Below are 26,421 nucleotides of genomic sequence, written 5' to 3'. Positions count from 1 at the left end.
GGCGAACCAGGGACCGTGCCAGGAGCAGGTGAGTATTATTAGACAGCTGCTACTCCACCTCCCCTGCCGACTCCTTGGTATGACTCGAGTATACGCCGAGAGGGGCAATTTCAGCCTAAAAAAATGGGCTGAAATTCTCGGCTTACACTCGAGTATATACGGTACATAGAAAATCTAAGAGTGACTAAATGGCCTGCAATGTACGGTAATCTAGTAGACCTTATGAGAGCAAACATGTGTAATTTAGACCTTGTTCAGTACCGCGATTACATCTCTGGAACGTGTAGGCACATTATACTTTGTGCCTTTGGCTCTGAATAGCCACAACAAAATGTTAATTTTATTTTCTAGCTAATAATCCATTGCTACTATACATATTTTAAAAAAGTATTAAAGGGGTTACCAGTTGCCATGATAATGACCTGCCCTTATCAATATCAGGTAAGTGGGGATCCGTCACTCGTTGCTTCCACTATTTAGCTGTTGTCAGCCCTGGCAGTGACCAGATGTATGGAGTGGGCACTCTGTACAGTGTTTAGTGGCTGTTGTGGATACTACAGGGTGAGCCATGTATATGGATACACCTAACTAAAATGGGAATAGTTGGTGATATCCACTTCCTGTTTTATTTTTTCCAATGGGAAGTGGGTCATGTGACACATCACTTATTGAGAATTTCACACGAAAAAACAATGGCGTGCTTGGTTTTAACGTAACTTTATTCTTTCATGAGTTATTTACAAGTTTCTCTTAGTTTACAGCCATTGACATGTCGCAGAGGTTAACACCTGATGTGTCACATAAGCCTCTGCCCTTTGGAAAAAATAAAGTTGGATCCAAAATGGCCGACTTCAAAATGGCTGCCATGGTCACCACCCATCTTGAAAAGTTTTCCCCCTTCCATATACTAATGTGCCCCAAACAGGAAGTTGTACCATTCCCATTATATTTAGGTGTATCCATATACATGGCCCACCCTGTATAGATCATTTCCTTTTCAAGCTGCAGTACCCAGGAGCGGCCACTACACGGAGAGCAGAGCTGTGCTGTAAAGCTCCATTCACGGTCTACATTAGGATACTACCGGAGCAGTGGGGGTGCAGGGTGTTTGAATCTCATTGATCTGATATTGATAAACTATCCTTACTTGTCCTGTTTAGTATGTATTATTGTAGAATGAGATCCATTATTCCTTCCACTCAGCGGTCACACTACATATTCTTAGCAGGGTAAAAATCATTTTTACCATTTCTGACTAGTATTTTTAGCCTGGAATGGGTATGTGGATGAGGTTTGGAGCCATGGACATTATTATTTAAGGGCATAACTATAGCTCGACCCAGCACGCTTCATTGAGCCTCCACTCCATATCCCTCAGGTGGATGTAACCAGAGCTTCCCTTGTAGGTTACACCTATGACTTATTCACCCAGTCCATAGTAATGGGCTGCAGCTTCTCTTCCATTTTTTAGCATTTGACACTACCCTGTCTGGCCCCAAATTCTGAGCTCTACTTTTTGAGTTATGACTCCACATCATTGTTCTCCAACTCCTGTCCTCAAGCGCCCCCAACAGGTCATAGCTTCAGGGTTTCCTTAGTATGGCCCAGGTGATGGAATTATTGCCGGTGCGGTGATGCAATACTAAGGAAATCCTGAACATATGACATGTTGGTGACTCTTGAGGACTGACTTGTCTACATAAAGACCATAAACCCTGAAAATACCCTAACCTCCATAATGGTGACAGGAGTATACCCTGACTATCTCCCCTGGCCCACACATTGCTGTATAATCCAGCTACCAAATCCTAGTTGGTCTTCAAAATCTATCTTTCTTGAGATGCTGGGAGTTGTAGTTCCCCCCCACAGATAAGGAGAATCAGAAGACAGTAGCCGAGATTTATGTATTTAAATTTTGTGCTTCTCTCCTAGCAGCTCCATCGTTTATCCTTTTTCTTCTGGGACAGTCCTTCAGGTCGATTTAGTAAAAATGTGCTGTCTAATTTTAATGCCCTAATTGTTAAGGCATAAAATAGTGTACGTTGGCGTCAGTGTCACCTGTAAGGTGTTATTAGGACCTCTGCTTGCACCTCGCTTTTATACCTGTGATCTATGGGTGCTGGAAATGACTGAGTACAGCAGGGGGCTGGGGGTCTATCTACAGGTGTTTTATTCAGATTGCTTCTCGCTGCTGCATAATAAATATTGCATATAAAGTTTCTTCAGACATTGCTGTACTATTCTTGGAAATGACTGAAAAACCTTTCCTGCCACTTTTCTGTGAATGTGATATTAGTTCTCGTGTAGTAAACTGCCTCTTCTAAGTCTTTAGTGTATTACTATATTGTATTCTGTCTTTCACTCGTCCACAGCTGGGTTCCAGGTGCAGGGATCTGCGAGACATCCATTTTGGACAGTGCTACAAGATCTCTGATGAAGGGATGGTCCTTATTGCTAAAGGTTGTCCCAAACTTAAGAAAATTTACATGCAAGAAAACAAATTGGTGAGTATAACAAGAAATTAAGAAATCCTTTGTAACCCAATTCTTGGCGGCATTCTGCATCATATTTCAAGAATGATAAATGTAATGTGATAGGTCGGCTGGATCCACACATGCGTCTTGTTTTGTTTGTTTTTCACCCAATTTCAAGAGTGGATGCAAGAGAAACTTATAAGGAAAAGGCCAATGCTCCTCCGCTCTTGTATCCTCACCAGGCTTGGGTTAAGCAGACCTCACCAAAGCTGAATTATTATTATAGTGCCATTTATTCCATGAGGCTTTACATGTGAGGAGGGGTATACATAATAAAAACAAGTACAATAATCTTGAACAATACAAATCACAACTGATACAGGAGGAGAGAGGACCCTGGCCGCAATGGCTTACAATCTACAAGTGATGGGTGAGGATACAATAGGTGAGGGTAGAGCTGGTCGTGTATCGGTTTTGTCTATCGGTGGTTACTGTAGGTTGTAGGCTTGTCGTAAGAGGTGGGTTCTTTTTGATGGTTTCGATGGTAGGCGAGAGTCTGATGTGTTGTGGTAGAAAGTTCCAGAGTAGGGGTGATGCGCGAGAGAAATATTGTATACGATTGTGGGAAGAGGAGATAAGAGGGGAGTAGAGAAGGAGATCTTGTGAGGATCGGAGGTTGCGTGTAGGTAAGTACCGGGAGACGAGGTCACAGATGTATGGAGGAGACAGGTTGTGGATGGCTTTGTTTGTCATGGTTAGGCTTTTCTACTGGAGTCTCTGTGTAATGGGGAGCCAGTGAAGGGATTGACAGAGGGGAGAAGCTGGGGAATAGCGGGGGGACAGGTGGATTAGTCGGGCAGCAGAGTTTAGAATAGATTGGAGGGGTGCAAGAGTGTTAGAGGGGAGGCCACAGAGCAGGAGGTAACAGTAGTCGAGGCTGGAGATGATGAGGGCATGGACTCGGGTTTTTGCAGATTATTGGTTTAGGAATGTACCGATCCGTGAAATATTTTTTTAGTTGAAGGCTGCAGGAAGTGGAAAGGGCTTGGATATGTGGTTCGAAGGAGAGATCAGTGTATTACCCCAAGACAGCGAGCTTGTGCGACTGGGGAGAGTGGGCAGCCGTTTACTGTAATGGATAGGTTCTTTGGGGGGGGGGGGGGGTCGCGTGAGATGGGGGAAAGACGATGAATTCTGTTTTGTCCATGCTAAGTTTTAGAATTTTAGTGGAGAAGGATGAAATAGTGGACCGACATTAAGGGATTCTGGTTAGTAGAGTGGTGATATCTGGTCCAGAGATGTAAATCTGTGTGTCGTCAACATAGAGATGATACTAAAAGCCGTGAGATTCTATGAGCTGTCCCAAGCCAAAGGTGTAGATGGAGAAGAGCAGGGGCCCTAGAACTGAACCTTGCGGGACTCCGACAGATAGGGGGCGAGGTGAAGGAGGTGGTGTGAGTGGGAGACGCTGAATGTCCAGTCAGTTAGGTATGACGAGATCCAGGATAGGGCCAAGTCTGTGATGCCAAGGGATGAGAGGATCCGCAGCAACAGGGGAATGGTCCACTGTGTCAAAGGCAGAGGACAGGTCCAGGAGGAGGATAGAGTAGTGTCACTTGCTCTTGGCGGTTAATAGGTCATTGGTGAACTTAGTTAAGGCAGTTTCAGTGGAGTGGTGTGACCGGAAGCCTGATTGTAAGCGGTCGAAGAGGGAGCAGGAAGATACATGGGAGGGCAGTTCAAGATGGACGTGTTTTTCCAGTAGTTTTGAGTGGAGAAGTGATATATGGCGATAGCTAAATACAGAGGATGGGTCAAGAGAGGGCTTTTTGAGGATAGGTGTGATGGAGGCATGTTTAGAGCTTGAGGGGAAAACACCAGTTGTTAGTGATAGGTTGAAGAGATGGGTTAGGGTTGGGATGAAGACTGTGGTGAGTTTTGGGATGAAGTGGGATGGGATCGGGTCAAGTGCACAGGTGGTGAGATGCGATCTTGAGAGTAGAGTGGAGAGTCGATCTTCTGTAATGGTGGAGAAGTGGTGAGCTGGGTAGTTCGGAGGAAGGGTTCTGGGGGTTGTCCAAAACTGTCTCTGCCTCATTTTTCAAGCGGAAGATTGAGAACATCAAAGTCTTCAGCTGAGATGAGTGGGGAGGGAGGAGGTGCTGTGGGACGGAGGAGAGAATTGAAGGTGTTGAATAACTGTTTAGGGTTGTGATACAGGGAGGATATGAGAGTTGAGAAGTAGGTTTGTTTTGCTGTGGCGAGTGTGGTCTTGAAAGTGAGGGACTGTTTGAATGCCATGAAGTGCTCATTGGAGTGGGATCTTTTCCATCTGCGCTCAGCAGCCCTGGAAGCTCGCCTCAGTTCTTTGGTCAGGCTGGTGTGCCAGGGCTGTCTGTTGTTTTTGCGAGCTTTGGTATGTGTGAGAGGGGCAAGAGATTCCAAAGCTACAGCTATTGTGGTGTTATATAGAGCGGCAGTGTCATCCGCATTGTGTAGGGAACTTGTGTGTGAGACGGAGGAGGGATTCAGAGAGTGAGTGTAGATCGAGGTGTTTAAGATTTCTGTGAGGGTGTGCACGTTTGTGGGGATTGTAGATAAGGAGTGGAGAGGGAAGAGAATGTGAGTAGATTGTGGTCAGGAAGAGGTGAGTTGGATAGGGAGCAGAGGCTGGTGAAGATGAGGTCCAGTGTGTGACCATCTTTGTGAGTGGCTGCAGAAGACTATTGAGTGAGGCCGAAGGAGGAAGTGAGAGATAGAAGTTTAGTGCCAGCTGTGAGGGAAGTGTCAATGGGGATGTTGAAGTCGCCCATGATGATAGTGGGGATGTCCGCGGAAAGGAAATGAAGTAGCCAGGTGGTGAAGTGGTCAAAGAAGGTGGTGGCTGGCCCTGGGGGGCTGTAAATGACAGCCAGTTGGAGGGGGAGTAGATGCGCACAGAGTGCACCTCAAAGAAAGGGAGGGTAACAGAGGGTGGAAGTGGGATTGGGGTGAAGGACCAGTTATCTGACAGGAGAAAACGAACTCCTCCGCCATGCTTGCTGCTGGGGTGGGGTGTGTAAGAAAGGTGGAAGCCACCATACGAAAGTGCAACAGGAGAGGCTGTCAGAAGGGGTGAGCCAGGTTTTGGTGATGGCAAGGAAGGAAAGTTTGTTAGTAATAAAAAGATCATGGATGTAGGAAAGTTTGTTGCAGACAGAACAAGCGTTCTATAGAGCTCCTGTTAGTGGGACTGGGGAAGTGGGGGGGCTGGGCGAATGGGTATACGGTTGGAGAGCTTACGGAAATTTGTGATAGAGCGTGGATGGGAGGAAGAACTGACTGTGGGGATGTGGTGAGGAAGACCAGGATTTGGAGAGATATCACCAGCAGTGAGAAGGAGCAGAGAAAGTGTTAGCATGTGGGAGCAGGAGAGGGCATGAGGGGGCTGTCTGTGCTTGGAGACAGAAGATTGTATGTTGATCGGTTGTTCTGAGAGATGGATGGGGAGGATTGAAGAAGAGATGAACATTTCCTTACAAGGTGTAGGGATTAGGGGAGTTAGCAGAAAGTGAAGGATTATAGGGGTGAAAGTGAAAAGAAACAGAAACATTGTTTACAGTGACTGGCCAGTTACCTTCAGTTCCCTTCTGGATTTAATTCTACATGTATCTTCACACTTCTAAGACACACTTACAGGATTCACACTGCAGACTAAAGTCATTGCAGACTTGTGCTATACAATATGTACAACTAAGTGCATTCAGGCGTGAAGCAGAGAGGAGTGGTCTCTGTTCTTCTTGGTCAGAGAATTAAGAGTGGACCAGATCTATACAATCAAGCCAAAGTAAACCAGGTCATGAATAACACGGGTGTGTAATTACTTCCTCAGTGTGGCTTAGCACTATGTCCATAATCATGGGACGGTGTAGCTAGAGCTTTTTTTTTTCCTCCGGTGTTAAAGTAACCTACATTTACTGTATCAATATAATGTCTGTATAGGCAGATGCTTATAATTGCCAAGCTACAGAACATCTGTAGACAGAGCTATGTCCGGGCTCTTTCCTGGGGGAGCCTTCCCCATGAGTGGTGTCTAAGGGTCCATATACAGACTGTCCAGCGGCACAATACGACTGCCAATCAGGAAACCTTTACCGATTTGGTGGTCTTTTAAATAACTCTTTACATATTCAGACCAAAGTAAACAATGTGCAGTGAGCAATAGGTAATTCCTCTGTAAGACATCATTCAGTGCCACTCTTCTCGTAAGTGAGCGTCCTGTTTACAAAGGACAATGCTCCTCTGGTAACAATGATTGTTTGCGCTTCACAAAAGATCATTTCACTCTGACCACTTGTTCACGATTACTTTGTAGTGTTAATGCAGCTTAGGGCTTATTATTCAGCCAGCTTGTCTTCTGCTTTACTGATGAGCAGCAAAAACCCCGAAACAATGCTGTCTACTACTGGTCTGTGGTTTGGCTTGTATAAGCTACTTTACTAAATTTTTTTTTTTTCCTTTCCTTGAAGCATTGCCTTTTAAATACATTTCTTTATATTGTTGGGTTTCTTAAATGAGAGCTGCTGCCCACCTGAAATCATTTATCCACAGTACATGTGATCAATGAATAATCTGAGGGTCTAGTCACTGGTACTTCACGGCATGGGGTCCCAAATAGAATTGTAGTATACATAGACCACTGCTCTTTCGCTGTCTACTGGAGCACTGGTCACACTGGTGCGCTGCTGTTCATATACACCGTGTTCCAAATTATTATGCAAATTGGATTTAAGTGTCATAAAGATTTAATTGTTTTGTTTTTCAAATAAACTCGTGGATGGTATTGTGTATAAGGGCTCAATGGATCACTGAAATCAATCTTAAACGTGTGATTCATTTCCAGGTGATTCTAATTAAAGGAAAACTACTTAAAAATGATGATCCACATTATTAAGCAGGCCACAGGTTTCAAGCAATATGGGAAATAAAAAGGATCTCTCTGCTGCTGAAAAGCATTAAATAGTGCAATGCCTTGGACAAGGTATGAAAACATTAGATATTTCACGAAAACTTTGTGATCATCATAATGTGAAGAGATTTGTGACTGAAACAGAGCACAGACAGTCCATGCAGATAAAGGCATAATGAGGAAGGTTTCTGCAAGACAAATTCATTGGATTAAGAGAGCAGCTGCCAAAATACCATTACAAAGCAGCGAACTGTTATTTGAAACTGCTGGTGCCTCTGGCCTCCCTCGAACCTCAAGGTGTAGGATCCTTCAAAGGCTTGCTGTGGTGCATAAACCTACTATTCGGCCACCCCTAAATAGTGTTCACAAGCAGAAACAGTTGCAGTGGGCCCAGACATACATGAAGACTAATTTTCAAACAGTCTTGTTTACTGATGAGTGTCGAGCAACCCTGGATGGAGTAGTGGATGGTTGATGGATGGCCACCATGTCCCAACAAGGCTGCGACGTCAGCAAGGAGGTGGAGGAGTCATGTTTTGGGCCGGAATCATTTTGGGAACAGCTGGTAGGGCCCTTTAATGTTCCTGAAGGTGTGAAAATTACCTCTGCAAAGTATATATAGTTTCCGACTGACAACTTTCTTCCATGGTATAAAAAGCAGAAACTTGCCTTCAGGAGCAAAATCATTTTCATGCATGACAATGCACCATCTCATACTGCAAAGAATACCTGAGTCATTGGCTGCTATGGGCATAAAAGGAGATAAACTCCTAGTGTAGTCACCATCTTCACCTGACCTCAACCGTACAGAGAACCTTTGAAGCATCATCAAGCAAAAGATCTATGAGGGTGGGAGGCAGTTCACATCAAAACAAAAGCTCTTGGAGGCTATTCTGACTTCATGCAAAGAAATACAAGCAGAAACTCTCCAAAAACTCACAAGTTCAATGGATGCAAGAATTGTCAAGGTGATATTAAAGATGGGTTCCTATGTTAACATGTAACTTGGCCTGTTAGGATGTTTTGGAGGTAAATTGCTTTTTTGTTCAGTGAATGTGACCTCCTAATGCTGCAAATTCAACAAGTGAGCATTTTCAGTTCTTTAAAACCTAATTCCACTGTGCCTAATAATTTGGAACCGTGCATTTCTCCAGTCACCTTCCACGACAGGAGTATTGGAGGATGTCTCCCCGCCCTAATGGGGGACAGGAAATAAGAGAGGTTAAATACCCTCCCCCTTCCTGCAACCACCAGTGTTTTTCCTGTTCCCTATGGGGCATGAAGAGGTTCTCAGATAGTGCTGCCGTGGCCGGTGATCTTCGCACTGTTACCTGTATAGCCGGGCAGTTGAGGTCGTGGGCTCCGCTCTCCTTCTCGGTGACTGCTCCCATCTCCGCACATACTGCATGATTTGGGACTCTCCATCCCGCCCTTCCTGTGCCTCCCTCGTGGGGCAAAGCAGGGCGGGGAAGCTCTCCGGGGGGGTCTTGTAGCTCCCCCGACTCTCCTCCTCCCACCTCACTGCAGCTGGAGGCCGCGCGACACGCAGCGGAAGTGACGCTTCAGAACTTCCAGTCTAAGCCTCCATACTCCGGAGCCATGACATGCGGTTCAATTGCAGCACCCCCTTACGGATCCTGGGAGGAGGAGGAGCACAGAATTAGCTGGCTGCCTCGGTATCTATATATTCCAGGTGTGGGGAAGCCTCCAGGTAAGACCTGTCTTTGTCCCTCTGTGACTGGTGACTGACCCTATGGACGGCGACAAACCTCTGCACTCTGCTTCTGCAGAGCCCAGCGCTCACCCTCCTACTGTAGGTAGAGGATGAGGTCCCTTAAGGTACCTTCACACATAACGATATTGTTAACGATATCGTTGCTTTTTGTGACGTAGCAATGATATCGTTAATAAAATCGTTCTGTGTGACAGCGACCAACGATCAGGCCCCTGCTGGGAGATCGTTGGTCGCTGAATAAAGTCCAGAACTTTATTTCGTCGCTGGACTCCTGCTGACATCGCTGGATCGGCGTGTGTGACACCGATCCAGCGATGTCTTCACTGGTAACCAGGGTAAACATCGGGTAACTAAGCGCAGGGCCGCGCTTAGTAACCCGATGTTTACCCTGGTTACCATCCTAAAAGTAAAAAAAACAAACAGTACATACTTACCTAACGCTGTCTGTCCTCCAGCGCTGTGCTCTGCACTCCTCCTGCACTGTCTGTGTGAGCGTCGGTCAGCCGGAAAGCAGAGCGGTGACGTCACCGCTCTGCTTTCCGGCCGCTGTACTCACACAGCCAGTACAGGAGGAGTGCAGAGCACAGCGCTGGAGGACAGACGGCTGTAGGTAAGTATGTAGCGTTTGTTTTTTTTTACTTTTAGGATGGTAACCAGGGTAAACATCGGGTTACTAAGCGCGGCCCTACGCTTAGTTAGCCGATGTTTACCCTGGTTACCGGCATCGTTGGTCGCTGGAGAGCAGTCTGTGTGACAGCTCTCCAGCGACCAAACAGCGACGCTGCAGCGATCCGGATCGTTGTCGGTATCGCTGCAGCGTCGCTTAATGTGAAGGGGCCTTTACTGTCCAGGTTTTTGTGATTAAATGACTTAGTCCAGCCTTTCTCTCTCTTCTAGGGAGACAAGGCCTCTGCCCCTAAAAAAAAATCCAGCCGCAAGTGTGGTACATGTACGACCAAGCTTCCCTCAGCTTATAAGAAAAAGGTCTGCCAACCATGCACGGTTGAAGTGCTGCGTAGTGAACAGCCCTCCCTCCTGGACAGCATCAGAACCCTCATCAAACAAGAGGTCCAATCCTCTATGGCAGACTGTCTCAGGCCCTGTCACCACAGCCTCCTCCTCCTAAGGAAAGGAAGATGGCTCCCACTGTATCTGACTCGGGCGGGATTCATACCTTGGGTTCAGAGGACATTTGGGAGAGTGAGGGTTCTACTTCCAACCCCAAAACTGACAATAAAAAATCTCTTCTCTTCTGAAGTTATGGAAGAGCTGATTTCTTTGGTGAGGGGCACCATGGGGGTGGAAGAGGAGGTAGCAAGTCATTCCGTTCAGGATGACCTGTTTGGACGGTTAAAACCTAAGACCCCAAAAGGGTTCCCCGTTCACGAGAATATTGAAAACCTTATCCTTCATGAGTGGGGCCTACCTGAGAAAGCTTTTAGTGTCCCATCAGAATTGAATCGTTTCCCTTTGGAGGGAGACTGTTCTTTATGGGAGATGCCTAAGGTAGATGTACAGGTGTCCAGGGTGAGCAAAAAAATGGCTCTACCCTTCGAGGATTCCTCACAGCTCAAAGTTCCTATGGATCGAAAAATCGAGAGCTTACTAAGGAAATCCTGGGACACATCTACTAAACTACTGAAAACAAATGTGGCCTCTACATGTGTTGCCAGATCCCTATTTCTCTGGTTGCATACCTTAGAAAATCACCTTTCTCAGGGGACATCAAGGGAGGAAATTTGAAATTCCCTACCATTACTACAAAAGGCAACGGGGTTCCTGGCGGATGCTTCCGCTGAGTCTGTACGGGTAGCTGCCAGGTCCGCAGTTCTCTCCAACTCCGCTAGGAGAGCTCAATGGCTTAAATCCTGGGGAGGTGACCTAACCTCTAAATCCAAATCATGTGGTATTCCCTTTCAGGGACATTAAATGTTTGGGCCAGCCCTCGATGACATCCTAGACTAGGCTACGGATAAAAAGAACGCTCTTCCAAAGCAAAAAAGCTGGAGGAGACGCTTTTTTCGCCCCCCCCTTCCCCTCCCCCCCCCGTGAGCAGGTCCCCCAAAGGGATTACAGGGGTAAGGGTAAATCTGGTCATGGAATTACCCCAAAGGGGGTAAAGCTAGGAACATCCTTGTTCCTCAACCCCAGCAGACCCCTGAGAAGCAATGACTGCTCTCCGGTCGGAGGCCAACTCAGGTTTTCTTTCCCAATGGCAGGCCATCACCACAAATCAGTGGGTCCTGCGTACCATTTGGGAAGGCTTAAGGTTAGAATTCGAGAGTTGTCCTCCTCACTGTCTAACAATTACCTCCCTACAGTCTCCACACCTTCGGGGATGCCTCATTGCAGATATTCTTGATCTGCTTCAGGCAGGGGCAATCTCCTGGGTACCTCCTTAGGAAGTAGGAGAAGGCTACTATTCTCACTTATTTTTGGTGAAAAAACCCTCTGGGAAACACCGGGTTATCATAACCTGAAACCCCTGAATCAAGTAATCAAATACCACATATTCAAAATGGAATCAATCAAATCGGCAATCCCGCTGATTGGCCAGGACTGGGTAATGGCTACGTTGGATCTGAGGGACGCTTACTATCATGTGCCGATACACCCCGAACACAGAAAGTTCCTCAGATTTGCGGTGGCCCAGAACCATCGAGCCAGCCATCATCCGTTCAACGTCCTCCCATTCGGAGTCTCATCAGCTCCACGGGTTTTTACCAAGATCATGTCAGAAGCAGTGATCTTCATCCGGCATCAGGGGATCTGTATCATCCCATACCTGGACGATTTTCTTTTTTTCGCTCCATCTGCCCCTCGTTTAAATCAGGATGTGATGAAAGTCCTGGATATCCTGTAGTCACTGGGATGGATTCTGAACTTGGAGAAGTCGGACCTCCATCCATCACCAAGGAAGAAATTTCTAGGAGTTCTTCTGGACTCAAGGGAAAAAATGTCCTTCTTACCCAGAGACAGTCAGGACAATCTCGTCCACAGGATCTCCAGGTTCAGGAACCAGAATTTTCCGACCCTAAGGGACTCTGTCAATCCTGGGTTCGTTGATGTCCTGCATCCAGGCAGTCTCCTTGGCCCAGGCTCACACGAGAGTCCTTCAAACTCACATCCTGAGACATTCAAAAGGACCCCAGAATGCTATAACAAGGAGGATTCCCCTTCCCAATCACGTGAAATCCTCCCTTTCATGGTGGATCAACTCCCAGAACCTTCAAAGAGGAGTCAGCAGGGATCAAATCCCTCTGAAGGTGCTCACAACAGATGCGAGCCAGAGAGGTTGGGGTGCCATAATAGGTTTCCACTTCCAGGGGTTGTGGCCCCAAAACATCAGGTCCAGATCCTCTAATCTGAGAGAACTGAAAGCGGTGGAGGCGCTAAAAGCCGCATCTGTCCTCATCCAGGGTCACCATGTACGGATTATATCCGACAACACAACTACGGTGGCCTACCTCCGTCACCAAGGAGGCACAAAATACAGCAGCCTAAAATCAACCGCTACAAGGATTTTTTCCTGGGGAGAAAGAGATCTCCTGTCCATTTCGGCAGTACACATAAAAGGGTCAGACAATGCCCAGGCGGACTTCCTAAGCAGGAAAGATTTCCATCCTGGAGAATGGTCCTTGAACCAAAAGGTGTTCCTATCCCTAGTCCGGAGATGGGGTAGTCCCAACGTGGATCTGTTTGCCAACAATCAGTACATGAAGTCGAGCACTTTCTTCTCCCTCAACCTCTCAGGTGGGGCTCAGGGACTGGACGCCTTCTCCCACTCCCATCCATGTAAGTTTGCTCTAGCATACGCCTTTGCACCAATTCCCATGTTACCAAGGACGTTACAGAAGATTCGGGAGGATTGGGTCACAACAATTCTGGTAGCACCAATGTGGCCGGGTAGAAGCTGGTACGGCGCACTAACAGAGACATGTCTCTGGAAGGACCAATTCTTCTCCCCAGATAGTAAACCTTCTTCAGCAGGGACCCCTGCTACACCCAGACCTACACAGGCTTAAACTGGCAGCCTGGTTACTGAGGCCGAAATTCTGAGAGCTAGAGGTCTCTCAGATGATGTCATTCGAACCATACAAGGAAGTAGGAAACCTATACCTATAACTAATGCCATCTATGGCAAGGTTTGGAAAAAATTTTCTTCCTGGTGTGCCCCAAACAAACCTGATCCATTCCATCCCAACATCGCTCAGATATTAGAATTTCTCCAAAAGGGTCTGGAGTTAGGACTCTCACCTAGCACCTTTAAAAGTTCAGGTGTCGGCACTAAGTTCCTTTTTTGATCAGGATTTAGCAGGCCACCGTTGGGTTAAACGTTTCATGGCATCTGCGACTAGGATTCGTCCTAGGCTCCAGGTCCAGACCCCTCCTTGGGATCTAAACCTTGTACTAAATAGTCTGACCAGGCACCCCTTTGAGCCCTTATCAGCCATCAGCTTAAAAATCCTGACCCTCAGGACTGTCTTCCTAGTAGCTATCACTACCGCTAGGCGTATAGGAGAGTTACAGGCTTTATCAGTACAAGAGCCATACCTAACCATAACCATGGATAGCATAATCCTTAAGCTAGACCCTGCCTTTATGCCGAAGGTAGTCTCAGACTTCCACAGAAGTCAAGATATTGTCTTACCATCATTCTGTCCAAATCCCTCTAATCCAAAAGAAGAAACCTTTAACACCCTGGATGTCCGCAGGGTGGTCCTCTTCTACCTCCAACAAACAGAGGGTTGGAGAATAGACCAAAACCTTTTCGTACAGTGGTCAGGACGGAATAAAGGCAAGAAAGCGACTAAAAGTACAATCGCTAACTGGATCAAGCAGGCCATCTGTCTTGTATACTCAACCCGGGGAATTGCTCCCCCGGCATTGCTGAAAGCTCACTCCACCCGTTCAGTCTCGACTTCCTGGGCAGAGAGAGGGAACGCATCGTCTGAGCAGATATGCAGAGCTGCCACCTGGTCGTCAGTCCATACATTCACAAGGCATTACAGGCTAAATTTCAATAGGGACCTATCGTTTGGCAGACGCGTTCTGCAGGCAGTTGTCCCTCCCTAAAGAAATTAGCTTTGGTATCACTCTGATACTGCTGTCGTGGAAGGTGACTGGAGAAAATAGAATTAGACTTACCGGTTTATTCGGTTTCTAGGAACTTTCCACCACAGCACTAATTTCCCTCCCTATCTGATATTCTTATTGAATGATTCCTGCACTTAAGTGGTAACTCTTCATGCTACTGTGTACTGAAAAAACACTGGTGGTTGCAGGAAGGGGGAGGGTATTTAACCTCTCTGATTTCCTGTCCCCTATTAGGGCGGGGAGGCATCCTCCGATACTGCTGTCGTGGAAGGTTCCTAGAAACCGAATTACTGGTAAGTATAATTCTATTTTTTTTTATTTTTTTTTAATCATTTTGGAGATTCTGTTATCATTGGGAGGTTTCTTCAATAAAATTAGATGTATACTCTAACAGGTGATGACTTTTATTGGACTGACTGTCATTTGCACCGACCATTTAGGAAAATCTAAGAATGTCATTTGCATAATAATTAGGAACATGGTGGAGATCCGTAAGTGAGTAGAGTGATGGTTCTACATGAACACGATGACACCTTTCTAACAGGTAATGTGAGACATTGTTCTCTTTCAAAAGTCAGACCCCCAGCAATAATGCAATTGTTGCCTATCTTTTGGATGGGTAATTAATATGATTTATGGGACAACTCCTTCATGATGAGACCCTGAATTACAGTAACTGCTACAGGTGGGCCTCAGTGTAACACATCGTGGGGAAATTACTGATGAGGGTCTTAAATAGAAAGAAACCTGCTGGATAAGGGTGTACCAGGTTTCCAAGAGACACATGCCTTTTGGCATATAGAAAAACACACTTTTTAATTTAATTAACTAATTTTTTTTTTTTTTTTTGCACAAAAGAGACGTGCTAAACTTGTGGTTCAAATTGAGATTTTGAAACGGATATCTAGATAACCAATTTTCTAAGTAAATAGATTTCTAAAGGTTAAATTGACATGAAATTTTCACTAGATGTAAGTAACAACCCATCCAGTCCACACAGGCAAAGAAAACGCACCATAGATAGTTATGCTTAATAATAAGAATTGACACAGGGAAAAATATATAGGTGATGACAGCTTCAAGATGCCCCCTGTATGGAGAAACTAGTCGCATGCTTTGCTCAGGTGTAATTTTGGCTCATTCTTCCACACAACTCTTCACAGAAGGCTTACACATAACTTTCAGGATTTGAAGTCTGAGCTTTAGTTCCTTTTATAATTTTTCTATTGGATTCAGAACAAGTGATTTGCTGGTCCATCCTAGCGGCTTTATTTTCTTTCTCTAAAAAAAAATTGAGTTTCATTAGCTGTATGATTGGGATCATTATTGTTTTACTAAAATATCCACCAATGTTTCATCTTCATCATCCTGGAAGATGGCAGCAGATTTTTATCACGAAAGACTCAGTACGTTTGAAAAATATTAAAATTTGAGACTCCTCAGTGGTTTATACCATTTAATGGCTAACTGAAAAAAGGGTAACAAATTGCAAGCTTTCGAGAATACTCGGGTCTCTTCATCAGGTATAGAATAACACAAAATCTGAAGCTTGTATTCTTCCTTCTTTTCACTTAGCCATTAAAAGTTATCAACTACTGAAGACTCTCAAATGTTAATATTTTCTACTATCTACCAGCTAACACGATACAAAGATATATAGTTTTCCTTTATCTGTGCATTTGTCCATTCATCCTTCCTTAAACTATATGAATTTTGCCAGTGCATAAGCTAAAAAACAAAACCTCATCTTAATGTTGCCTCCTCCCAAACTTCATTGTTTGGCGTTTTGGGGGTGATGTGCAGTGCCTTTTGGCCTCAAAAGATGGTGTGTATTATGCCATCCAAAGAGATCAATTTTGGTCTCCTCTGACCAGGCTATATTCTCCCAGTATTCCATGGGCTTGTCTAAATGTTGTTGAGCAAACTTAATGCGCTTCAACATGCTATTTGTTCAGCAGTGGAGTCTTACGTGGTGACTGTGCATAGAGGCTATGGAGGTCAAGTGGATTAGTTATTCTTATTTTCTTTGAAACAATTGTACCTGCTGATTCCAGGTCTTTCTGTAGCTTGGAACACCTGGTTGTAGACCGTTTATTGTGAAATGATGTTCTTTCTACTTCTGGATTATGGCCCCAAAGTGCTCACTGGAACCTTCAGTAGTTTAGAAATTCTAAATTAACCAGTACCATTAGTAGGTTTTGCGACAATAAGGTTGCTAAGGTCTTGATACAGCACATTGGTTTTACCCTTCATGAGATTTTTCTTGTGTGGCACCTTGGTAAAGAGACCTCTTTTTCTAGGTAATCCGTTGAATTTTTCATTAAGTGGCAGATTTGCTTTTTAATTACTGATAGATTTTCAGCTGGAATTATGACTTGGCTTTTTGCACCTCTTTCTTCATGTGTTCAAGACTTTTCCTGTTTCATGTCTCATTATTACACATTAATAACTTAATTTGTAGACCTCTATAGTTTTTCTTTGCCTGTGTGGATTGGATGGATATTTTGTCTACACTGCAATTGATGATGATTTATTTTTTTCTCTAGTAACCCCCCACGACAGCACACCTGGAGGATGTTACCCCTTTCCTAATAGGGACAGGAAATGACAAGAGGTTAAATAACCCCTCCCTCATCCTCCCCTCAGTGTTCTTTCCTGTCCCTACTAGGGATGAAGAGGTCATCCCAGGTGCACTGTGCCGGCAGCGGTCACCAGGGGGAATACAGATAATCTGGCCGGGCAGCTGGGATCAGACTTGCGTCCATTCCCTGTCGCTGCTCCCGTCTCCTCCGACTCGGGACTCTTCACCGCCGCCATTCTGCGCCTGCGGGTAAGGTCTGGGGCGTTCTTCGGCTGGAGGCCTCTCGGAGCTCTCCAGCCCTTCTCCTCCTCCGCACCGCGCGCGCGTGTGTGGGTACTTCCAGTCTGAAGCCGGCGGCCGGATATGACGTCAGACGCCGGCCGGCTTCTCTGAATCAGGAAGTTCCTCGTGCGTTCCAGCCAGGAACGCTAGGAGATAGCATGGAAGATGTCCGCGTTCTCCCCCCACGTACTTCCGGACACCGGAGGAGGAGGTCCTCATCCAGGAGGACAGGTGCTGCGTCCGGTCGCCTATATATTCAGGCCCTGGACAGGAAGACATCGCAGGTAGGACCACTGTGTGGTGAAGACTATGGAGATGTCTGCTTCCTCGCGCTCTGCACCTGCAGAACACAGCACCATCCCGGCCCCAGTGAGTAGTCTGGCCCCGGGTGTCCATTCCCTGATGTGGGTTGTAGTCTTATGATTCCTTCTCCCCTTTCTTTTTAGGGGGGCAAGGAACCCACATCAGGAAGCAAAACAAAAACTACCCGCAAATGCGCAGTTTGTATGAAGAAGCTGTCCTCTTCATACAAGAAATCATTGTGCAAAGAATGCACAGACAAAATTATCAGCGAGGAACGGCCATCCCTGATAGAGGAGATTAAAACCTTAATCCAGCAGGAGATTAAAACATCTCTGGCCACTCTTTCCCAGCCTACACCATCTCCTAGTGCCCCTCCTGAGGCTAAGAAAAGGAAACTTAATCCACAGGAGGAAGAGCAGGAGGACGAACCCCCAGAGGAGGGTGAATTATCCCTGGACTCTGAAACTGTCCAGCAAGAGAGATACTACTTCTCTTCATCTGATATAGAAGAACTCCTTACGGCTGTAAGGAAAACTATGGAGGTTGAGGAAGAGAAGACGGCCCAGTCAGTGCAAGAAGAGATGTTTGGAGGACTTCGTTCTAGGAAGCGTCAGGTGTTTCCTATTCACCAAAACATCCGAGATTTAGTTCTGGACGAGTGGGAATCCCCAGAAAAGAAGCTGACTACTCCAGCGGAAATTAAAGACAGATTTCCTGTGGATGCCGAGACAGCGTCATGCTGGTCAGAAGTCCCAAAAGTGGACGTCCAGATTGCCAGAGTAGCCAAAAAGACCACGCTACCATTCGAGGATGCCTCCCAACTGAGAGACCCTCTGGAACGTAAGATGGACGGACTACTAAGGAAGTCGTGGGAAACGTCAGCATCTTTACTGAACATCAATTCAGTATCCACTTGCGTGGCTAGATCGATGCATCGCTGGCTGGGGCAGCTAGAGGAGCACTTGTCCTCAGGTACTCCGAGAGAAGATATTCTGGCCTCCTTGCCTATCTTCCAGAAAGCAACAGGCTTTTTAGCAGATGCTTCTGCAGAATCCGTGAGAGTGACGGCGAGATCATCCGCACTGTCAAACTCGGTAAGGCGTGCACTCTGGCTAAGATCCTGGTCTGGGGATATGACTTCCAAGATGAGGCTGTGTTCTATTCCTTTTAAAGGAAAGTATATGTTTGGACCAGCCTTGGATGACCTTTTGGAGAAGGCTTCAGACAAGAAAAAGACCTCACCAGAACCTAGAAACCCTAGGAAAAGACCCTTCCGCGCTCAGCAGGAGCATACTCCTCAATACAGAGGAAAGGGTAAAACAGGTCGCTGGAGCTATCCGAAAGTAGGGAAAGACAGGAATCTTTTTCTTTCACAACCCCAAAACCAGAGAAAGCAATGACGCCGTCATAGTGGGGGGTCGGATTTCGAACTTCCTCCCAGTCTGGCAAGAGATCGGTGTGGATCAGTGGACCTTAAGATTGGTCAAAGAGGGGATGAAAATAGAGTTTACATCATATCCCCAAAAAAGAATGAAAACTACAACGTTATCAACACCGAAGCTACAGTCCACCCTGATAACTGGGATAGAAGATCTCTTAATCAACAATGTGATCTCCACAGTCCCAAAAAACGAAAGAAACAAGGGCCATTATTCCAGCCTATTTCTGATAAGGAAACCAAACGGAACCCATCGGATGATAATCAATCTGAAACCGCTGAATCAATATGTAACCTACAGAAGATTCAGAATGGAGTCCGTCAGATCGACAGTACCCTTAATAGGGCAAGACTTCGTCATGGCAACCATCGACTTACAGGACGCATATTATCACGTCCCAGTCCATCCAACCTATCGGAAATTTCTAAGGTTTGCAGTCACCAGAGGAGAAGTTATAGACCACTTCCAGTTCAATGTCCTCCCATTCGGACTATCATCAGCTCCAAGGATCTTTACAAAGGTCATGTCCGAGGTGATGGCGTACATCAGAAGTCGACGGATATGCATAATCCCATACCTCGACGACCTCTTGGTAGTGGCTCCCACGGTTCCAATTCTACAGGAACATCTTCAAATAACAGTCCAGATCCTGTCATCTCTGGGTTGGGTGATAAACCCCAAAAAATCGGATATGGTTCCGTCCACAACAAAGATCTTTTTAGGGGTCTTATTAGACTCCCACAGACAAACCTCTTTCTTGCCCGAACAAAAACGGTCCCTGCTTACATCAAGGATAAGAACATTGCGGGACAAGAAGAGAGTATCTCTAAGATGGGCCATGTCGGTTCTAGGTACCATGACATCTTGCATCCAGATGGTGGCATGGGCTCAAGCCCACACCAGGATACTTCAGACTCATATTCTGTCAAGCTGGGACGGATCCCCAGGTTCTCTAGACAAAAAGATCCGGATACCACCGCATGTAAAGTCCTCATTAACATGGTGGCTACAAAAAGAGAACTTAATGAGAGGAGTTCCCTGGTTGCAGGTCCCAGCAGTGACCATAACAGTAGATGCCAGTGGAAAAGGTTGGGGAGCTACGGTAGACCAGCACATATTCCAGGGATTCTGGTCAGCCGAAATAGCACAACAATCCTCGAATTTCAAAGAGCTAAAAGCAGTAGAAGAAGTTCTCAAAGCGGCGGTAACTCTTGTACAAAATTCCCACTTAAAAATATACTCAGACAACATGACAACAGTTGCCTTCTCTACCAGGGGCCAATACTGCATCCAGATCCCGAGAGGGTCGCAAGACGGTAACTAATTCTATTTACCAAAAGATCTGGAAGACGTTCATCACGTGGTGTGCTCCTGAGCAACCTAACCCAGATAAACCAAACCTAGCCAAGATCCTGGATTTTCTACAAGATGGGCTGGAGAAGGGTCTCAGACCAAGCACCCTCAAGGTACAAGTGGCAGCCTTGAGCTCTTATTTTGACCAGTCTTTAGCCAACCATAGATGGGTAAGAAGATTCATGACGGCGGCATCCCGCATATCTCCAAGACCCATAAATATAGTTCCATCCTGGGACCTGAATATAGTCCTGAAAGGACTTACACTGCCACCATTTGAACCCTTATCTTCCATAACCATGGATAAACTCGCTTGGAAAACCACCTTCCTGGTAGCTATAACAACAGCCAGAAGAGTGGGTGAACTACAAGCCCTGTCAATCAACGAGCCCTACATGAAGATTCTTCAGGACAGGCTTATCCTGCGATTAGACCCATCCTTTCTCCCAAAGGTCGTCTCCGATTTCCACAAATCGCAGGAGATAATTCTTCCATCATTCTATCAAGAACCAAAGAATGAGGAAGAGGAACATTTCCATACTTTGGATGTTCGAAGAATGGTACTCTATTATCTTCATGCATCAGAAAAGATTAGAAAAGATCAAAATCTGTTTATTCATCTTCTCGGCCAGAATAAGGGGAAGAAGACTTCCAGATCCACAATTGCAAATTGGATCAAAAGAGCAATCCTGGAGGCTTATCAAATTCAAGGCCTTCCACCACCAGGAAAGCTTACAGCCCATTCTACTAGAGCAACAGCTGTCTCCTGGGCCGAGAAAGCCAGTGCTTCCATCGAGCAAATATGCAGAGCGGCTACATGGTCCTCGGTCCATACGTTCTCCAAACATTACAGGCTTGACCTGATGTCAAAAGAAGACTTAGCCTTCGGAGAAAACGTCCTTAGTGCTGTAGTCCCTCCCTAAAAATTACTCTTGGGTACTGCTCCAGGTGTGCTGTCGTGGGGGGTTACTAGAGAAAATAGAATTATTCTTACCGATAATTCGGTTTCTAGTAACCCACCACGACAGCAGGAGTAATCCCTCCCTTTGCTTAATATACGTTCTGAAAAGAATAAATATAATTTGAAGCATTCATTCTCCTGTGGTCCTTTATAATAACACTGAGGGGAGGATGAGGGAGGGGTTATTTAACCTCTTGTCATTTCCTGTCCCTATTAGGAAAGGGGTAACATCCTCCAGGTGTGCTGTCGTGGTGGGTTACTAGAAACCGAATTAACGGTAAGAATAATTCTATTTTTTTTTAATGTGTGTGTGTGTGTGTGCAGTTAAAATGCAATTTTTATGATTTATTACTCTTGTCCATGTCTATGGTGGTTTGTTTTTTTTCCCATCTGATTTTTCTGGTTTTGTGTAGATGAGCAGGAGAGCTGCTGTGTTTTTTCCACTAGATGGCACCCTCCTATCGTCAGATGTTTGGTCTCTCTAGTAAATGCTGCCATTATAGAGCAGTATTGAATTTCTTCAATATCCAATCTGTTATATCTTGTAGGTGTTCTTGTTTGTAAAAAAAAAAAAAAAAAATTGGGGCAAACATGTATACAAATATTACACAATGTGGATATATACGCCACAAAATCACAGGTTTGTCATATGAAACATAAGACTATATAACAGTGTATACTAATATTTATTATATAAGCAGTATAATTTTGATTCTATTCTGCTGCTGACGGTCCTTTTGGTCCTGTTTGTGGTTATCTAAATAGATGTAGCCATTGAATTCTATGGATTATTATTCGCTGATGTGATCTTTCTTCCGCCTTTCCTCTTTTTTTTAACTTCAATGCCGAAGAGTTTGATGCATCCTTGGGTTTTTCAAAGCCACAGTACACATGTTGCATTTTTTTTTCTGCTCAGTTTTGTCACAAAAGTTAAATGATTTCAAAACATCAGCAAAGTGAATGCTATTTCTGAGGTCCCATGCACACTATGCTTATATTTTCCTTGCGTCTGCAATGTGTGTGTATGTATATATGAGTATGCATGTGTTCGTATGTATGTATATGCCTGGCGGCATCGACCAATCAGAGACTGTGCCCGTTGCTGATTGGTTGAGGCCTGGCGGCATCTAACGCATCGGGTATGCTAGAATATGCATGTTCCCGTAGTATATGGACAATGATGATTCCAGAATTCGCGGCAGACTGTGTCCGTCGCTGATTGGTCGAGGCAACCTTTATGCGGCCTCGACCAATCAGAGACGCGGGATTTCCAGGACAGACAGACAGACACAGAAAAACCCTTAGACTAGTGGTCCCCAACTCCAGGCCTCGAGGGCCGACAACAGTGCAGGTTTTCAGGATTTCCTTAGTATTGCACAGGGGTTGGAATCATCACCTGTGCAGATGATCACATTACCACCGATGCAATACTAAAGAAATCCTGAAAACCTGCACTGTTGGCGGCCCTCGAGGCCTGGAGTTGGGGACCCCTGCCTTAGACAATTATGTATATATACACAGGTCCTGCGCTCATACCAACCCTGGGACTGGAAGCTGCCGTGGACTACAAGGGGCTCTCGGAAAGGTGAGTATATGTTTATTTTTTATTTTTTAACCTGTGACAAACCTGGCTGGGCAATATACTACGTAGCTGGGAAATATACTACGTGACTGGGCAATATACTACGTAGCTGGGAAATATACTACGTGACTAGCCAATATACTACATAGCTGGGCAATATACTACGTGACTAGCCAATATACTACGTAGCTGGGAAATATACTACGTGACTGGGCAATATACTACGTAGCTGGGAAATATACTACGTGACTAGCCAATATACTACGTAGCTGGGAAATATACTACGTGACTGGGCAATATACTACGTAGCTGGGAAATATACTACGTGACTAGCCAATATACTATGTAGCTGGGCAATATACTACGTGACTGGGCAATATACTACGTAGCTGGGAAATATACTACGTGACTAGCCAATATACTACGTAGCTGGGAAATATACTACGTGACTGGGCAATATACTACGTAGCTGGGAAATATACTACGTGACTAGCCAATATACTACGTAGCTGGGCAATATACTACGTGACTAGCCAATATACTACGTCGCTGGGCAATATACTACGTCGCTGGGCAATATACTACGTCGCTGGGCAATATACTACGTCGCTGGGCAATATACTACGTAACTGGCCAATATACTACGTGGCTCTGTGCTGTATATTACGTCGCTATGCAATATACTACGTGGCTCTATGCTGTATACTACGCCACTGGGCAATATACGTGGCTGGGCAATATACTACGTGGCTGGGCAATATAGTACATGGCTCTGTGCTGTATGCTACGTCACTGGGCAATATACTACATAACTGGGCAATATGCTACGTGGCTGGGCAATATACTACGTGGACATGCATTTTCTAGAACACCCGATGCGTTAGAATCGGGCCACCATCATGTCTCTCTATCTCTCTATCCAAAAAAAGAATTGTCCTAAAGCCAAATTGGATATAATTCCACACCAAATATAAAAAAGGGGGTGGACAAAAGTATTGGCACCGTTCGAAATATCATGTGATGCTTCTCTAATTTGTGTAATTAACAGCACCTGTAACTTACCTGTGGCACCTAACAGGTGTTGGCAATAACTAAATCACACTTGCAGCCAGTTGACATGGATTAAAGTTGATTCAACCTCTGTCCTGTGTGTACCACATTGGTCTTCTTTCTTTTCTCCATGCTCAAAGAACTGTCTGAGGACTTGAGAAACCAAATAGTGAGGAAGCATGAGCAATCTCAAGGCTACAAGTCCATCTCCAAAGACCTGAATGTTCCTGTGTCTACCGTGCGCAGTGTCATCAAGAAGTTTAAAGCCCATGGCACTGTGGCTAACTTCCCTAGATGTGGAAGGAAAAGAAAAATTGACAAGAGATTTCAACGCAAGATTGTGCGGATGTTGGATAAAGAACCTCGACTAACATCCAAACAAGTTCAAGCTGCCCTGCAGTCCGAGGGTACAACAGTGTCAACCCGTACTATCCGTCGGCGTCTGAATGAAAAGGGACTGTATGGTAGGAGACCCAGGAAGACCCCACTTCTTACCCCGAGACATTTAAAAGCCAGGCTGGAGTTTGCTAAAACTTACCTGAAAAAGCCTAAAACGTTTTGGAAGAATGTTCTCTGGTCAGATGAGACAAAAGTAGAGCTTTTTGGGCAAAGGCATCAACATAGAGTTTACAGGAGAAAAAAAAGGCATTCAAAGAAAAGAACACGGTCCCTACAGTCAAACATGGTGGAGGTTCCCTGATGTTTTGGGGTTGCTTTGCTGCCTCTGGCACTGGACTGCTTGACCGTGTGCATGGCATTATGAAGTCTGAAGACTACCAACAAATTTTGTAGCATAATGTAGGGCCCAGTGTGAGAAAGCTGGGTCTCCCTCAGAGATGTGGGTTTGAATAAACTTCACACTTTTTTCACCTTGAAAAGTACTAGGAGTGCTGCCTTCTTTTGTCTATTTTGTGTGTAATATATATATATTTATTTATTTTAGTGGGAGCGTCACTCTGTCCAAAGCCTTTATAGACTGCGCAAGCGTGACACACTGCGCCTGCGCAGTCTGGACAAGAGTGACGCAGCCGAACTTAATTATCCCCCCCAATATACTGGCCATGGGGTCTCCACACACCCATGTATCCCCCATAATATAGCGGCCATGGGGGCTCCGTGCTCTGCAGCTCCGGTCAGGGTAGATGTAGAGCCCAGCGGAGCTCCAGGACCTTCGATGATGTCACCAGCATGTGACCAGTGATGTGAGTGGGCGGAGTCAGCCCTCGCTGTGCTGGCTGCAGGGGTGCTGTATCCATTATAACCAGCGCCGCATTCAGGCAGTAAGTACAGCCACACTCACACAGTACAGCCGCACTCTGGCAGCACAGCCGGAGAGTGAAAGATGGGAGCAACATATGGCAGAATGGAAACAGGAACAGGCAGAATGGGTGCAGCACATGACAGAATGGTTGCGCACGATGGGAGCACCACATGACAGGATGGGAGCAGCACATGACAGGATGGAGACCATATACATACATACATACATACATACATATATATATATATATATATATATATATATATATATATATATATATATATATATATATATATATATATATATATATATATATATATATATATATATATAATATTATATTATATTCGAGTCATACCCAGGGGTCGGCAGGGGCTGTCTAATTATACACACCTGCTCCTGGCGCGGTCCCTGCTTCCTGGCGCCCCGACTTCTTCCTGTACTGAGCGGTCACTTGGTACCGCTCATTACAGTAATGTATTTGTGTATATATATGTATATGTAATTTTTTTTTTTTTTTGTTTTTTACAGCAGATTTCACCCATACTAATGAGTAGGGAAAGACCTGCACCAAAAAAAGGCATGTGAAAAAACGCGGCTAAAATGCTAACATTGATTGCAGCATTTTTCCAGCCTGTACATCAGGATTTGCAGCAGAATGTTCTGCTGGAGGATGGATGAGGCACAAGAGCAACAGAAAAATCCAAATCCCCTCCCCCCCCCCCCCCCAATCCAAAAAAAGTTACATATTAAAACTTCACATTTAATGAAAATCAATTAAAAACATATTGAAGGGGAATTAAAAAAGGGGACATAAAAAAATTGAAATTTCTATTTCTCTTGTACCTCCTCCAGCTGGGAATATTTTCCTTCTGTGAATCCCTACCTCGATTGAAAGATCCCGGGACTTTACGAAATTTTTTTTTTTTTTTTGTAGAATTTTCTGCTGCCAATCCTGAATGTGTAAGATTTGTTAGGCACAATGACTACTTCTTCAGCGTTAGAATGGCTACTTGTTCTTCATTGTCTTCTGCTACAGATGCTTTGAGGCGTAGTCGTTGGTCTGTATTTTGGAGACGCCGTCCTCCATCTGTGTACATGAGCCATGTGATTGTGATAGTTTGATATCGCGTCTTATCACATGACTATGTATCCCTGAGTCCATTGTTTCAAGGACCGTACTGACGTCCTGCAGCACAGCCGGTGACAGGATCAGCAATAGTCTTGTCTGTTCACTGTGGTTCTCCATGAAAAACGGCACTTTTTTTTTTTTTTCTTAGCAGACAAGTCAAGCAGTCAGCACGATAATAGCGTAAGAGCTGGAAAAGACCAAACTTGGCACATTGCTTGTAATG

General features: G+C 45.2%; 1 protein-coding gene across 1 annotated transcript in view; it reads left to right on the top strand.

Annotated features, from left to right (window-relative positions):
- Nucleotides 1-26,421, top strand: part of FBXL17 (F-box and leucine rich repeat protein 17) — a 996,531-nt gene that overhangs the window by 15,633 nt on the left and 954,477 nt on the right. Inside the window, exon 4 of the mRNA XM_069752543.1 lies at nucleotides 2,373-2,504. Coding sequence (XP_069608644.1) covers nucleotides 2,373-2,504 — 132 coding nt within the window. The remainder of the gene's footprint in view (nucleotides 1-2,372; nucleotides 2,505-26,421) is intronic.

This window comes from Ranitomeya imitator, chromosome 1, assembly GCF_032444005.1.
Source record: "Ranitomeya imitator isolate aRanImi1 chromosome 1, aRanImi1.pri, whole genome shotgun sequence".
In the NCBI taxonomy this organism is placed as follows: domain Eukaryota; kingdom Metazoa; phylum Chordata; class Amphibia; order Anura; family Dendrobatidae; genus Ranitomeya; species Ranitomeya imitator.
Note: the sequence above shows the minus strand (reverse complement) of the source record. Positions and strands in the feature narration are given on the sequence as shown.